Raw genomic sequence first — 13,657 nt, forward strand, 5'->3', positions numbered from 1 at the left:
AGAAAGAGAACAAAAAGAAGAGAAAGTGTGTTTGTGTGTGTATGCAAATATCTATGGCCATTAGAGCCCAGTCCAATCCCAGAGACAGAGCCAGATGGTAATGCACTGGGGGCAGCTCCCACTACAGGTGTTGGGGTATCCCCCTCTCTCACCTCACACTCTCCCCCATGCCCCCCCTCCCTACATTCAGGCTATGCTCAAACCCTACACCCCAACCCGGGCACTTCGTTCTGCCACCTCTGGTCTCTTGGCCCTCCCTACGGGAAGGCAGCTCCTGCACAGCCCAGTCCAAGGTCTTCTCTGTCCTGGCACCCCAACGGTGGAACCAGCTTCCCCCTGAAGCTAGAACAGCAGAGTCCCTGCCCATCTTCTGAAATCATCTGAAACCCTACATCTTCAAACAGTATCTTAAATAATCCCCCTCCTCACCTCGACCCCACCCCCCAAATAAATAAATAACCTTAAAGAATTGGACTAAATAAAATAAAATCAAACTTGAAATGCACTTTAAATAAAATTATTTAACTTAGATTTTTGGTTGAGATGGATACCTGAACATAGCAATTATTCATTTGAAAACAAACTGGAATTAAAGCCATACTAAGTCAGTGCTACAGATGGAACTATCCATGCAGAAGATAAATATCCTTCAAATATTGATATTTGGTTGCATTGACAACCAAACACAATTCAATATCACAAAAATCATTCAATGTAAAATCAACCAGAGTTTGAAACCCTATACCTTATGTATTGCCAATTTTTAGTTGAATCCTGGGTTGAAAGCTGTTGATGACTTTGCAAATGCTATTTAGGCCTAAACAGCATCATGATATTTGAATGATAAAGTATGGTCACATTTAATTTGCTCTGTTAAACCTACCCTTTTAAATGACTTTAAAAGCAACAGTATATCTTATTTAGTTTTTAAGCGGAGATTGCTTAACAATGATTCTCACGATAGCACATTGGTAATAGTCAGTGACAAAAATCATAGCTAAAAAGGGCTGGGCTTGGTTAAAACCCTGGATGAGAGACCAAGGGACAGCTGTAGATAGATCAATTCTCTAGGAGGTGCTGCCCAGCCTATTGTTTGTTTTTTCTGGTATAGGATATAACACTGAAGATCTGACGTTGTTTGAAAAGGTACAAATTCAACATATTTTATACAAGGTTTGTCTATGTTGAAATTTGGTAATCATAATCCTGTGGTAGACATTTTACCCTCAAAACAACAGTTTATGTTGATGTATTTTCTATGTAGAATCCACATCACAAAACATTGACAAAGTACATTGAAACAATGTTGATTCAACCAGTTTGCGCCTAGTGGGAAGCCACTTCCTGCATATGAAATATATCCGTCACAGAGAGCATGACCATAACTTTTACAGTAAGTTTACAAACTAGTCATTTATTGGAAGGGAAACCATCTATAGGCACAAACTCTCCAGACTGCCTGACATCCCAAATGGGATATATAGAGGGACTATGTAGGGAATATGGTATATTTTGAACATAGAGAACATGCCAGCCAGTATCTGTCCAGCAGGCAGCAGAGAATGATTGTATGGCTAACTGGGGTTAAACATAGGGAATAAGGCACGTTAGAGCCATTTCAGGGTGCGTTTGAAAGAGAGAAGCTGGGTGAATTCTGTTTGGAGTATAAATGCCTTTAGGAGTCAGGTCGGAGTCATTTATCCTGCTGTATTCAGCTAGTGCTGCCAGGCTGCCTTTCTTACTTCCCAACAAGTCAAGAGCAGTAGCTACAAATTATACTGTACAGACTAAATACTGAGATTGTTTATATAAAGCTTCCACAAAGGAGTGCCACAATCCTTTTTAATGGTGTTCCATGACAGGCCACAGACATGAGATTACCTTAGAGCATAGAAAACTGCACCAATGTGGATGTGATGAAACAGTTTGCTGAGGATTGTGGTGCCTGTCAACCTGTCTGTGTGTGGTAGGTAGCTAGATAAGTAGACAACACTATGGTCTATGTTTATCCATAGTAAAACCCCACCAGAGGTTCCTCCAACAGCAGAGGGTTAAGATTAGACCTGGGGGACTTCCTCCTATTGGTTTCCTTTGTCTCAGTCCCAAATAGCACCCTATTCCCTATGTCGTGCACTACTTTTGACCAGGGCCCATAGTGCTCTGGTCAGAATAAGTGCACTATAATAGGCAATAGGGTGCCATTTGGGGCCATTCCTTTGTCTCCTTCAGGATTTATGCTTCAGATTCTCTGTGACTAGCACAGCGTCCTCTCGAAACACCCTTAATGACTCCATCCATCCCAGAGAATACAGCGTAAATACAGGGAAACCAGCAAGCAAGCAGAAACAGGCGTCACCTCAGAAACAACAGCCCTCACTGTACCAACCCACCCGATCTCCAAACGTGTTCCAGACCGGTGTTCAAATACTTAGAATAAATATTTTTACTTCTACTTGCAATGTTGGACTTTTCTATTGGTTCCATTGCAACAGGTAAGCACAATCAAGGACAGATACAGTATTTGAAATGATTTTGAAGAGTATATGAACCAAAGTCTGACGTGGTCATGAGCTTGATTGCGTTTCAATATAGAATGATGGGGTATAATGAACCCCACTAACTCTACGATGACGTGATAACAACAGTGAAATAGGCGGTTATGAAGCCCAGTATTTGTTATTCATTTCTCCATAGAGAAAGGCCTTTGAGGAAGTGATCCGTGGTGTGGCTGGGGGTTATGGAGAGAGGAGAGCATTACAAGCTCAGAGGTAGCTGTTAAGAGTATGAGTAATGATATGGCAGCCCTGGCTTGGCTGGGGTACAAACACTTATTACCCTCAGTCCACACCAGACTGCTGCTGCTGCGTGAGCCTGGGCTGAAAACATCTCAAAAACACAACAAAAAACTGAGATCGACCAGTCGGATGCTCCCTTACATATTTTATTTATTTATTTTACCTTTATTTAACTAGGCGAGTCAGTTAAGAACAAATTCTTATTTTCAATGACGGCCAAGGAACAGTGGGTTAACTGCCTTGTTCAGGGGCAGAACGACAGATTTGTACCTTGTCAGCTCAGGGATTCAAACGTGCAACCTTTCGGTTACTAGCCCAACGCTCTAACCACTAGGCTACCCTGCCGCCCCTAGAATATGGATTCTAGACTATTGTAAAATTAATCATCGCTTGTCTTACATGATGCAGTGTTTTTTATATTTATGTCCCATCTAAAATGTATCCAATTCTCCATCACTAGGCAAGCAGATGAAGACCTCTGATCGTTATCCTCCTATCTTCATACTGATCCCATGGAAACTGTCCTGGAGAGGTCAACACTGTTAATCAATGCCAGTCTAAGCTGCAAGCTGAAAACCAGTGTTAAATAACGTTATACCATATACACGCCATATATGCACGTTTATATCATACATATATTTATATACTAATGAGAAGAGGTGATATCCATAGTGTTAAATGTATGGTATGTATGTAGTTAACTCAAAGCAGGCTGTGTATCCTGTGAGCTGAGCACCAGCTGAGGGTGAACACTGACCTCTCCGTGACCCTGGATGACCTTCACATCAGCATGGCGATGTCGGGCGATGCCCGGAATGCTGAAACTCAGGAAAAGGCCTCCGCAGCACCAACACGCTGTTCTGAGAGAAATGTGGACATGTGTTTTTACTATCATGAACAAGAATGTGTAAGGGCAAAATCTACTGTAGGTTTGGAAACTGTGATAGATTAAAAAAAATTATGCAAGGTCCCTCGTCATTCAGCTGTCTTTCATCTGGGTCATATCAGTTATTGCACACCATAGAAAAACGTTTTGCAATGGAAAGCAAAAAACAAATGTTTCTTTATGGAAAAATTAAAATAGGTCCCTCCCCGTTTTGGCCTGTTTGCTTCCGTTTGGTTCCAAGTGAATACGACCCAGTAGTCATGTGTTTGAAAAGACACAGCAAGAAAGCAAAAGAATGGTTGAGTGTCACATTTCCTAACTCAAACTAAGCACCAAGTCAGTCATAGTAGTTAAACATCTAGAGCACGGGATCAAACGGACACGCCTTACGCAATAATACATATTTCTGGTTCTTCTGGTTGTGCCATAGAGGAAAGCCTGAAGGTCATTGACTATCTACGAGTCAGAAATCAAAGACAATCCTCCTCTGGCCGGAGGCTTTGCCAACAGCATAGAGAGACGCCTCTCTCGCTGTGAGGCATTCTTTTATAAATTGATGAAAGAGCAGACAAAGCTATGAAGATAAAAGAACAGGATGAGATGAAAGGATTTCTTTCCTTCAACATATTTTTTCCTCCTCTCTCATATTCCTTTCAAGAGAGCCCCCCCCCCCCCCTCGGTAGCTGAAACGGCTTAATGGTATTTGCTTAGAACGTCAACTTTAACCCTAGGAACACACACAGTAGCCCGAGTAATTTAACACCAACCGTATGAGAGACAATGGGAATGTGAGTGCAATTAACAACAGGAAACACATCAGCCTTAAATTCTACAACATTCTGACTGCATTGACTATACAAACACCGACACGCAGGCACTGAAGCATGCACACTTACACATAATCACAAACACAAGCATACAGACACAAGCATACAGACACAAGGATACAGAGACAAGCATACAGACACAAGGATACAGAGACAAGCATACAGACACAAGGATACAGACACAAGGTTACAGAGACAAGGATAAAGAGACAAGCATACAGACACACGGATACAGACACAAGGATACAGACACAAGGATACAGACACACGCATACAGACACACGTATACAGACAAGGATACAGAGCCAAGGATACAGAGACAAGGATACAGAGACAAGGATACAGACACAAGGATACAGAGACAAGCATACAGAGACAAGCATACAGAGACAAGGATACAGAGACTAGCATACAGAGACAAGGATACAGAGACAAGGATACAGAGACAAGCATACAGAGACAAGCATACAGAGACACAAGCATACAGAGACACAAGCATACAGAGACACAAGCATACAGAGACACAAGCATACAGAGACACAAGGATACAGAGACACAAGCATACAGAGACAAGCATACAGACACAAGCATACAGAGACAAGCATACAGACACACGGATACAGACACACGGATACAGACACACGTATACAGACACACGTATACAGACAAGGATGCAGATACAAGGATGCAGAGACACGCATACAGAGACACGCATACAGAGACAAGCATACAGAGACAAGCATACAGAGACAAGGATACAGACACAAGGATACACACACAAGGATACAGAGACACAAGGATACAGAGACTAGCATACAGACAAACGGATACAAACAAGGATACAGAGACAAGCATACAGAGACAAGGATACAGAGACTAGCATACAGAGACTAGCATACAGAGACACAAGCATACAGAGACACAAGCATACAGAGATACAAGCATACAGAGACACAAGCATACAGAGACACAAGCATACAGAGACACAAGCATACAGAGACACAAGCATACAGAGACACAAGCATACAGAGACACAAGCATACAGAGACACAAGCATACAGAGACACAAGCATACAGAGACACAAGCATACAGAGACACAAGCATACAGAGACAAGCATACAGAGACAAGCATACAGAGACAAGCATACAAAGACAAGCATACAGAGAGACGGATACAGACACACGGATACAGAGACAAGCATACAGACACACGTATACAGACACACGTATACAGACACACGTATACAGACAAGGATACAGAGACAAGGATACAGAGACAAGCATACAGAGACAGGGATACAGACACAGGGATACAGACACAGGGATACAGACACAGGGATACAGACACAGGGATACAGACACAGGGATACAGACACAAGCATACAGAGACAAGGATACAGAGACAAGGATACAGAGACAAGCATACAGAGACAAGCATACAGAGACACAAGCATACAGAGACACAAGCATACAGAGACACAAACATACAGAGACACAAGCATACAGAGACACAAGGATACAGAGACACAAGCATACAGAGACACAAGCATACAGAGACAAGCATACAGACACACGGATACAGACACACGTATACAGACACACGTATACAGACAAGGATGCAGATACAAGGATGCAGAGACACGCATACAGAGACACGCATACAGAGACAAGCATACAGAGACAAGCATACAGAGACAAGGATACAGACACAAGGATACACACACAAGGATACAGAGACACAAGGATACAGAGACTAGCATACAGACAAACGGATACAGACAAGGATACAGAGACAAGCATACAGAGACAAGGATACAGAGACTAGCATACAGAGACTAGCATACAGAGACACAAGCATACAGAGACACAAGCATACAGAGATACAAGCATACAGAGACACAAGCATACAGAGACACAAGCATACAGAGACACAAGCATACAGAGACACAAGCATACAGAGACACAAGCATACAGAGACAAGCATACAGAGACAAGCATACAGAGACAAGCATACAGAGACAAGCATACAAAGACAAGCATACAGAGAGACGGATACAGACACACGGATACAGAGACAAGCATACAGAGAGACGGATACAGACACACGGATACAGAGACAAGCATACAGACACACGTATACAGACACACGTATACAGACACGGATACAGAGACAAGCATACAGACACAGGGATACAGACACAGGGATACAGACACAGGGATACAGACACAGGGATACAGACACAGGGATACAGACACAGGGATACAGACACAAGCATACAGAGACAAGGATACAGAGACACGCATACAGAGACACAAGCATACAGAGACACAAGCATACAGAGACACAAGCATACAGAGACACAAGCATACAGAGACACAAGCATACAGACAAATGGATACAGACACACGTATACAGACACACGTATACAGACAAGGATACAGAGCCACAAGCATACGGAGACACAAGCATACGGAGACACAAGCATACGGAGACACAAGGATACGGAGACACAAGGATACGGAGACAAGGATACAGAGACAAGGATACAGAGACAAGGATACAGAGACAAGGATACAGAGACAAGGATACAGAGACAAGGATACAGAGACAAGGATACACACACACACACACACACACACACACACACACACACACACACACACACACACACACACACACACACACACACACACACACACACACACACACACACACACACACACACACACACACACACACACACACACACACACACACACACACACACACACACGTAGAGCTGTTTACATGAAAGATGTGAAGCTAGAACTACAATAACCTATTGATAGAAAAGGCAAAAGCATATAAAAAGATACAAAAGTGGATCAAACCACACTCACTGCTACTAATGAGGATATAACCTGATATCACTGCCAGTTCATTATTCAAAGGAGAGGATGACAAATCGAGGATAACCCAGAGATAGTTGTAAACAGGATGAAACAGCCTTCCTTTTATTCTAAATTTGATACGTACAGGAAAAGTGTCTGTATACATGTCTAAACATATCATGTAAAAGTCTGAAAAACAAATTGCACTGTGCTTACAATAGCTTTACACTTTAAACATCATGATACGTACAGCATTGTGAAGGCAATGTCAAACAGACAGGATGTAAATACACTGATCAGCTGTGCAGAGGCTTATTTCAACTCTCACTGTAAAAAAACAAACAATGAATGCTTTTCAGCCCCAAAACAATCAAAACACATACTGTGCTGTAGAGATGATAATATTATGTTAAAAACACATGATGTAATGGTGTTGTGTCTATTTAGCTACAGCAAGGAACAATTCACATTGTTTTCCCTATTCAGGAATGGCATCTCAGGCACTTATTATTGAACTCTCAACTTAGCCAGTGGTGGTCAGGTGGTCCACCTGACCCCAGATCTATTTGCCCTGTCTTATTTACTACTCTGTGGTGTGGTTTCCCCTAGGTACAGATATAGGATCAGCTTCCCCTCCCCCCAATCCTAACCTTAACCATTTAGTGTGGGAAATGAAAAACGGACATAAGATCAGCAACATAGCCAGAGGAACTTCTGCCTACACCCTTGTTAACTATAACTACCACAGAAATGAACAAGATAGCACAAACAGATCTGGAACTAGGCTAGCAATGGACACCCTACAACAGATTCCAACCAGACTGCAGACATTGTACTGCAGTACCTTGCCAGACGACAGAACACACAGTCTTATTTCCATGTTAGACGTGTTCAACAGCTGATTCCCTATTTAATGCACTACTTTTGACCAGGGCCCGTAGTGCACTGTGTAGGTAGTAGGGTCCCATTTGGGACACAGACACAGTATTAACTCACAAATGGAAGGTAATGCATTTCGTATGGCTGTAATTGGCATAGGGAGAACACTGAAGCACATCTCCAAAGCAGCGAGGTGCCAGACACTTCTGTTATAGTATACCACGAGGCGACACACAGAGTACGTACCACAGTCATTATATTTTTTATATTTTCTGTGCTCTCCTTTGTTCGGTTGAAATTCATCTCCACCATTTGGTACATTTCATAGACATCAGCGCATCGTTACATTAAAGGTCCATTATTTACAAGAGGAGAGCGACTCACTAGTACTCCGCTATACGGCAGCTGAAAGCAATTACCACTCAAACACTATTTATTTTTTATGAACAAGGGAAGATTGAACCTAAATCTTGCGTCGGTACTCCGATTGTCTCTCTACAGAGAGAAACTGTGGTGTGGCCCTCCACTACACAGCAGCCTCTAGGTGCCGTATTCTGTTCTTTGGCTGTGGCAGACAGCTTGTGATGCAAAATTCAGTGCAGGGTTGACGGGGGAGAGTTGGAAAAGGACGTGAGGGAGAGGAGGAGAGGTGAACTAGGAGTGGAACGGGGAAGAGGAGAGGTGGACTAGGAGTGGAACGGGGAAGAGGAGAGGTGAACTAGGAGTGGAACGGGGAAGAGGAGAGGTGAACTAGGAGTGGAACGGGGAAGAGGAGAGGTGAACTAGGAGTGGAACGGGGAAGAGGAGAGGTGAACTAGGAGTGGAACGGGGAAGAGGAGAGGTGGACTAGGAGTGGAACGGGGAAGAGGAGAGGTGAACTAGGAGTGGAACGGGGAAGAGGAGAGGTGGACTAGGAGTGGAACGGGGAAGAGGAGAGGTGAACTAGGAGTGGAACGGGGAAGAGGAGAGGTGAACTAGGAGTGGAACGGGGAAGAGGAGAGGTGAACTAGGAGTGGAACGGGGAAGAGGAGAGGTGGACTAGGAGTGGAACGGGGAAGAGGAGAGGTGAACTAGGAGTGGAACGGGGAAGAGGAGAGGTGAACTAGGAGTGGAACGGGGAAGAGGAGAGGTGAACTAGGAGTGGAACGGGGAAGAGGAGAGGTGAACTAGGAGTGGAACGGGGAAGAGGAGAGGTGAACTAGGAGTGGAACGGGGAAGAGGAGAGGTGAACTAGGAGTGGAACGGGGAAGAGGAGAGGTGAACTAGGAGTGGAACGGGGAAGAGGAGAGGTGGACTAGGAGTGGAACGGGGAAGAGGAGAGGTGAATTAGGAGTGGAACGGGGAAGAGGAGAGGTGAACTAGGAGTGGAACGGTGAAGAGGAGAGGTGGACTAGGAGTGGAACGGGGAAGAGGAGAGGTGGACTAGGAGTGGAACGGGGAAGAGGAGAGGTGGACTAGGAGTGGAACGGGGAAGAGGAGAGATGAACTAGGAGTGGAACGGGGAAGAGGAGAGGTGGACTAGGAGTGGAACGGGGAAGAGGAGAGGTGGACTAGGAGTGGAACGGGGAAGAGGAGAGGTGAACTAGGAGTGGAACGGGGAAGAGGAGAGGTGGACTAGGAGTGGAACGGGGAAGAGGAGAGGTGGACTAGGAGTGGAACGGGGAAGAGGAGAGGTGAACTAGGAGTGGAACGGGGAAGAGGAGAGGTGAACTAGGAGTGGAACGGGGAAGAGGAGAGGTGAACTAGGAGTGGAACGGGGAAGAGGAGAGGTGAACTAGGAGTGGAACGGGGAAGAGGAGAGGTGAACTAGGAGTGGAACGGGGAAGAGGAGAGGTGAACTAGGAGTGGAACGGGGAAGAGGAGAGGTGGACTAGGAGTGGAACGGGGAAGAGGAGAGGTGAATTAGGAGTGGAACGGGGAAGAGGAGAGGTGAACTAGGAGTGGAACGGGGAAGAGGAGAGGTGAACTAGGAGTGGAACGGGGAAGAGGAGAGGTGAACTAGGAGTGGAACGGGGAAGAGGAGAGGTGAACTAGGAGTGGAACGGGGAAGAGGAGAGGTGGACTAGGAGTGGAACGGGGAAGAGGAGAGGTGAATTAGGAGTGGAACGGGGAAGAGGAGAGGTGAACTAGGAGTGGAACGGTGAAGAGGAGAGGTGAACTAGGAGTGGAACGGGGAAGAGGAGAGGTGGACTAGGAGTGGAACGGGGAAGAGGAGAGGTGGACTAGGAGTGGAACGGGGAAGTGGAGAGGTGGACTAGGAGTGGAACGGGGAAGAGGAGAGGTGGACTAGGAGTGGAACGGGGAAGAGGAGGTGGTGAAATAGGTGGTGATGGGGAAGAGGAGGAGGAGAGGTGAAAGAGGTGAGGGGGAGGAGAAGAGGAGGAAGTGGTGGTGAGGGGGAGGCGGAAGTGGTGGTGAGGGAGTGGAGAAGAGGAAGTGGTGGTGGGGGAGAGGAGAGGAGGAAGTGGTGGTGAGGGAGAGGAGAAGAGGAAGTGGTGGTGAGGGAGTGGAGGAAGTGGTGGTGAGGGAGCGGAGGAAGTGGTGGTGATGGGGGCGGAGGAAGTGGTGGTGAGGGAGAGGAGGAAGTGGTGGTGAGGGAGAGGAAGAAGTGGTGGTGAGGGAGAGGAGTAAGTGGTGGTGAGGGAGAGGAGTAAGTGGTGGTGAGGGAGAGGAGTAAGTGGTGGTGAGGGAGAGGAGGAAGTGGTGGTGAGGGAGAGGAGGAAGTGGTGGTGAGGGAGAGGAGGAAGTGGTGTTGAGGGAGAGGAGGAAGTGGTGGTGAGGGAGAGGAGGAAGGCAGGCCAGGCGGTAGCCGTGCCCAGAGCAGAGAGGCCAGGCGGTAGATCAGAGACTCTCTCTCTCTCTCTCCGTGGAGATGGCACACACATGAATAATTTATGAGAGTCCTTCATTAATAACCAGTGCTATGCTCCCCCTCCTTTTACACACTCCGTCTCTTTTCTCTAGCCCACTGGTGAAGTAAAGAAAAAAATGATGAAAACAGAGAAATAGAATAGTGAGAGCTCAGCGTTGTTGTTTGGACGTGTTAGTGTACTACCAACTATGGGGAGGTTCATGTCCAGGGGAGGGCAGGTCAAGTAGGAGCCATGGTTTAACAAAACCAGGCGACCTTGTAAGTGTCCACACCACACTAGCATAAAGCACACACACACATTAAGACAGTCTCTCTCTCTCACACACACACACACACACACACACACACACACACACCACTTCTCCATTGTTTGAAAAAACATCTGTTTGCCTGTATGATTGTCAGAGCGTGAGGGTGACAGATGTCTATGAATCCCACAACACCACTACTACCCCAGAAAGCATCATGACCATGAATACAGGAGGCACTGAAAGTCTCATTTGACAACAGTCTGTGGGAGGGAAAAGGACTGACTGGGACTGAACGGAGGACTAACAGGTCACATCCAGGGGAAGCCATTAATACTAACACTCACTGTGCATTCCCTACTCAAATTGTCCACATCTTCCACAACTATGGCTCCTCTGGCCCACCCTGTCCCTATCCCCTCAGGAGTAGAAGGGCCTCCCCATTCTATAGCTAATCAGCTCCTGAAGTAGTCGCCACCAACTGTGGCCTCTTCTTGGCTGCCCTGTCCCTTCCCCATTCCTGCCCCTATCTCCTCAGGAGTAGAAGGGCCTCCCCTTCTCAGGCCCCTGCATCCTGTTGAGCCTGGCCAGCTGGGAGGGCGAGGGGGGTACGTCCTGTCTATAGGGGCCCTTAGGCGACACAGGGTCCTTGTGAGCCGAGTATGAAGGAGTGGCGTTGTAGGTTTTGTTCCCGTGGTGCTCCTGCGGGGGTGCTAGTAGTAGCTGCTTCCCTTTGGCCTCCTGCTCCCTGCGTCTCTGCTCCTGCCTCAGCAGCTCCTGGGCCTCCAGCAAGACGCGGGCATTCACACTGCTCACCGCTGGGTAGCCGTTCCTGGAGCCCTTGTAGCTGGAGTAGCGAGGGTTCTCCTTGGTCGTCTGGAAGCCCTCGCCCGGCGGGTAGACCTTGACCCAGGAGTCCTGAGAGATGCAGCTAGGGTTCTTCCTGGGTTGTCTGGAGGGAGGGAGAGAATAACAAGGAGGCAGGGTGAGACACGAGTAAAGAGATTAAGAGGGTTTTAAAGAGAAGGAGTTCAGAAAGAGAGGAGATTCTACAGAGAGAGGCTGGGGCAGACAAGGCACAGCGCCACACATGACCAATAGGCAATTTAGCACACGATAAACCAGAAATAAACACATACACCTAGAGGGACAGTGACACAGCCATTCCCATCCATTTAGCCCTGTTGTGAAGGACAGACCGGCCCATTGGGTTTGATAGGCAGTAATAGCAGCCCTGTTGCAGATGAGACTCAACTCGGCCCACTATGTGTCTGTGGCGGTTTGACAATAGACATGTGACATGGTATCTTACATTTTAGTCATTTAGCAGACACTCTTATCCAGAGCAACTTACAGTAGTTCATATTTTTGTTCCATACTGGTCCCCCATGGGACTCGAACCGACTATCCTGACGTTGCAAACGCCATGCTCCACCAACTGAGCCACACACTGTCAGCTCGCTCCCTTCCCTACAAAACACAGTCAGTCCTGTAGGTGTGTATATATATACACAGTGGGGCAAAAAAAGTATTTAGTCAGCCACCAATTGTGCAAGTTCTCCCACTTAAAAAGATGAGAGGCCTGTAATTTTCATCATAGGTACACTTCAACTATGACAGACAAAATGAGAAAAAAAATCCAGAAAATCACATTGTAGGATTTTTTATGAATTTATTTGCAAATTATGGTGGAAAATAAGTATTTGGTCACCTACAAACAAGCAAGATTTCTGGCTCTCACAGACCTGTAACTTCTTCTTTAAGAGGCTCCTCTGTCCTCCACTCGTTACCTGTATTAATGGCACCTGTTTGAACTTGTTATCAGTATAAAAGACACCTGTCCACAACCTCAAACAGTCACACTCCAAACTCCACTATGGCCAAGAACAAAGATCTGTCAAAGGACACCAGAAACCAAATTGTAGACCTGCACCAGGCTGGGAAGACTGAATCTGCAATAGGTAAGCAGCTTGGTTTGAAGAAATCAACTGTGGGAGCAATTATTAGGAAATGGAAGACATACAAGACCACTGATAATCTCCCTCGATCTGGGGCTCCACGCAAGATCTCACCCCGTGGGGTCAAAATGATCACAAGAACGGTGAGCAAAAATCCCAGAACCACACGGGGGGACCTAGTGAATGACCTGCAGAGAGCTGGGACCAAAGTAACAAAGCCTACCATCAGTAACACACTACGCCGCCAGGGACTCAAATCCTGCAGTGCCAGACGTGTCCCCCTGCTTAAGCCAGTGTCCAGGTCCGTCTGAAGTTTGCTA

General features: G+C 46.2%; 1 protein-coding gene across 7 annotated transcripts in view; it reads right to left on the reverse strand.

Moving 5' to 3' along the window:
• Nucleotides 1-10,070: 10,070 nt before the first annotated feature.
• The window catches only part of LOC139559760 (partitioning defective 3 homolog), a 231,359-nt gene continuing 227,772 nt past the window's right edge, over nt 10,071-13,657 (reverse strand). For 3 of the 7 annotated variants that reach the window (XM_071376099.1, XM_071376095.1, XM_071376094.1), the window contains one exon: nt 10,071-12,331. In XM_071376099.1, coding sequence (XP_071232200.1) covers nt 11,914-12,331 — 418 coding nt within the window. In that variant the 3' untranslated portion in view covers nt 10,071-11,913. The remainder of the gene's footprint in view (nt 12,332-13,657) is intronic. The other 4 variants (XM_071376098.1, XM_071376100.1, XM_071376093.1 and 1 more) reach the window with 2 other exon arrangements.

Source organism: Salvelinus alpinus, chromosome 30 (genome assembly GCF_045679555.1).
Source record: "Salvelinus alpinus chromosome 30, SLU_Salpinus.1, whole genome shotgun sequence".
In the NCBI taxonomy this organism is placed as follows: Eukaryota; Metazoa; Chordata; class Actinopteri; order Salmoniformes; family Salmonidae; genus Salvelinus; species Salvelinus alpinus.